Source organism: Seriola lalandi, unplaced genomic scaffold, assembly GCF_002814215.2.
Source record: "Seriola lalandi dorsalis isolate HSWRI2012SDOR001 ecotype SW California unplaced genomic scaffold, Sedor1 jcf7180001973569, whole genome shotgun sequence".
In the NCBI taxonomy this organism is placed as follows: Eukaryota; Metazoa; Chordata; class Actinopteri; order Carangiformes; family Carangidae; genus Seriola; species Seriola lalandi.
In genome coordinates this window covers 1-1883 of record NW_019444235.1, presented here as the reverse complement: position 1 = coordinate 1883, position 1883 = coordinate 1, and the positions used below count along the sequence as shown (strand labels likewise).

At 44.9% G+C, this 1883-nt stretch overlaps 1 protein-coding gene across 1 annotated transcript; it reads left to right on the top strand.

The window, feature by feature from the left end:
- Positions 1–3: 3 nt before the first annotated feature.
- On the top strand, positions 4–1481 carry LOC147820286 (uncharacterized; the record flags this gene model as incomplete). The annotated part of the gene is made up of 1 exon (XM_087172858.1): positions 4–1481. A coding segment is annotated over one exon (873 nt), but the record flags the coding sequence as incomplete, so codon positions are not given.
- Between the last annotated feature and the right edge of the window lie 402 nt (positions 1482–1883).

Genomic DNA, 1883 nt, shown 5'->3' with positions numbered 1-1883 from the left:
ACTGTCGTGGAGACAGTGGTCCCTGCTGCTATCCCTGAACCCGAGCCAGTGGCTGAACCAGCTGTACAAGCAGAGTTGGAGAAAGCCCCAGAACCAGAGCAAACCCTCGAGCCAGAACCAGAGCCAGAGCGAGTACCAGAGGTAGAGCAGAAACCAGAGCCAGAGTCAGTGGAAGCATCTGAGCCAGAACCTGAACCAGTGCAAACCCCAGTGCCAGTGCTAGAACAATCACCAGAGCCAAAACAAGAGGCTGATGCAGGGGAACCAGCAGCAGTGGAACAAGTAGAAGAAGTTGAGCCAGAACCAGTCATACCCACATCTGACATTCCTGAACCTGAGACTGTGGAAGCAGAAGCACTTGAGGTCTTGGAGACTGCAACAGAGGAGGTCCCCAGTGAACATCAACGTGAACAGGAGGAACCTGTTGCAACCGAAGCCTCCAGCACTGAGACGGCAGCTAAGCCAGAAGCACCAGAACCCGTCCCTGAGATTGTCATCTCAGAGTCTGTATCTGCCAGCGAAATTACTGCTGAGTCTGAAGTGGAAGCTGAGGCCACTGCGGAAGAGGTGCCTTGCCAAGGGCCCGAGGTCAAAAGCAAGATGGAGAATGGAGATTTAGAGTGCGATTCTCGCACAAAGGATGTGGCAGAAGTAGATGCACTTCCAGCTGTGAATGGAGAGTGCACAGATCCTACCGCCACACACACAGAGGAATGTGTTAACGGTAGTGAAATGCCAGAGGAGACGCCTATCAAGGAGCAGAGTGACTTTGAACTGAAAAAGGATGTGAACCTGAGTGGGGATGCCCAGGAAGTTCCCGATGCAGTCTCCGACGTGGTTGAAGGTCTCGGCACCGAGGTCACCCAGGCGGTCTGAAAAGAAGCCATCTTTCAAATCAACGTGAAGTCAGTTTAATCCTCAGATGGTGCGAGAAAGCCATCAAGGTATCACAAACACAGCTAGGCTTTCTGAAATGCTGTAACCACTGCAATGTCTCTTGTGGTAACTCAGGCAAAAGGATGTTTTCTTTTGAGTAACCAAAAATGAAACGCAACCACTTGAGGATAGAATGAAGGAGAGAAAGAGACAAAGAGAGATAGGCAGAGAGAGAGAGAGCAAGATAGCAAGTGAGATGGAAGTGCAAAGGGAGACTTGAGTTTAAAATCTGTTGGGTGCAGACAGACAGTCAAACATGACAGCAGAGCAAAAAATACTGGACGGTAAATATGATATTAATGAATGAAATGAATAAATCTGTCTTTGTGTGTGACCCCAATGAATATTACAAAGTGGTTTATTGGAACAGCATTCATCATTAGTATATTATCTGATTTAGAATTTCATATATCCTTTCTATTACTATAAGCAGAGACGTGACTGAAATGTTTTGGCCTTTTATAATAATGGAACCTGTGAGGACTGTTAATTTTAAATGAATTGATTGTTCGGAATAGAGAATAAAAACAGATTGTTATAGCCTATACAGTTATCTTCTTTTCTTTTCATGCATTCTCTCAGCACCAAGTGTGTCACAATTATCTGAGGCACAGGGTTACTATAAGACTTATTGTACTTTGCACTAAGTTTTGCATCAGACTTTCTGATTAATGAACCAGTCAGTGAATCTTAGCTGATTTTCAAATCATAAAGTCCACAAAATACTTATAGTTTTGCTATTATATAGTTGCAAGAGAAGCCAGAGCAACGTTAGAACTTCATGGTCCTGTTAATTTCAAACCACATGTTGACATCCACTGTCACAGACTGCTCATATTAGCTTTAGTGGGTCAGAGTTTGGCTGATTATTCACATCTACAAAGAGCAATGTCCTTTGGGTCACCGTCCAGATCACAAATGCTTTTGGTAGGTGGAACATGGCTGGC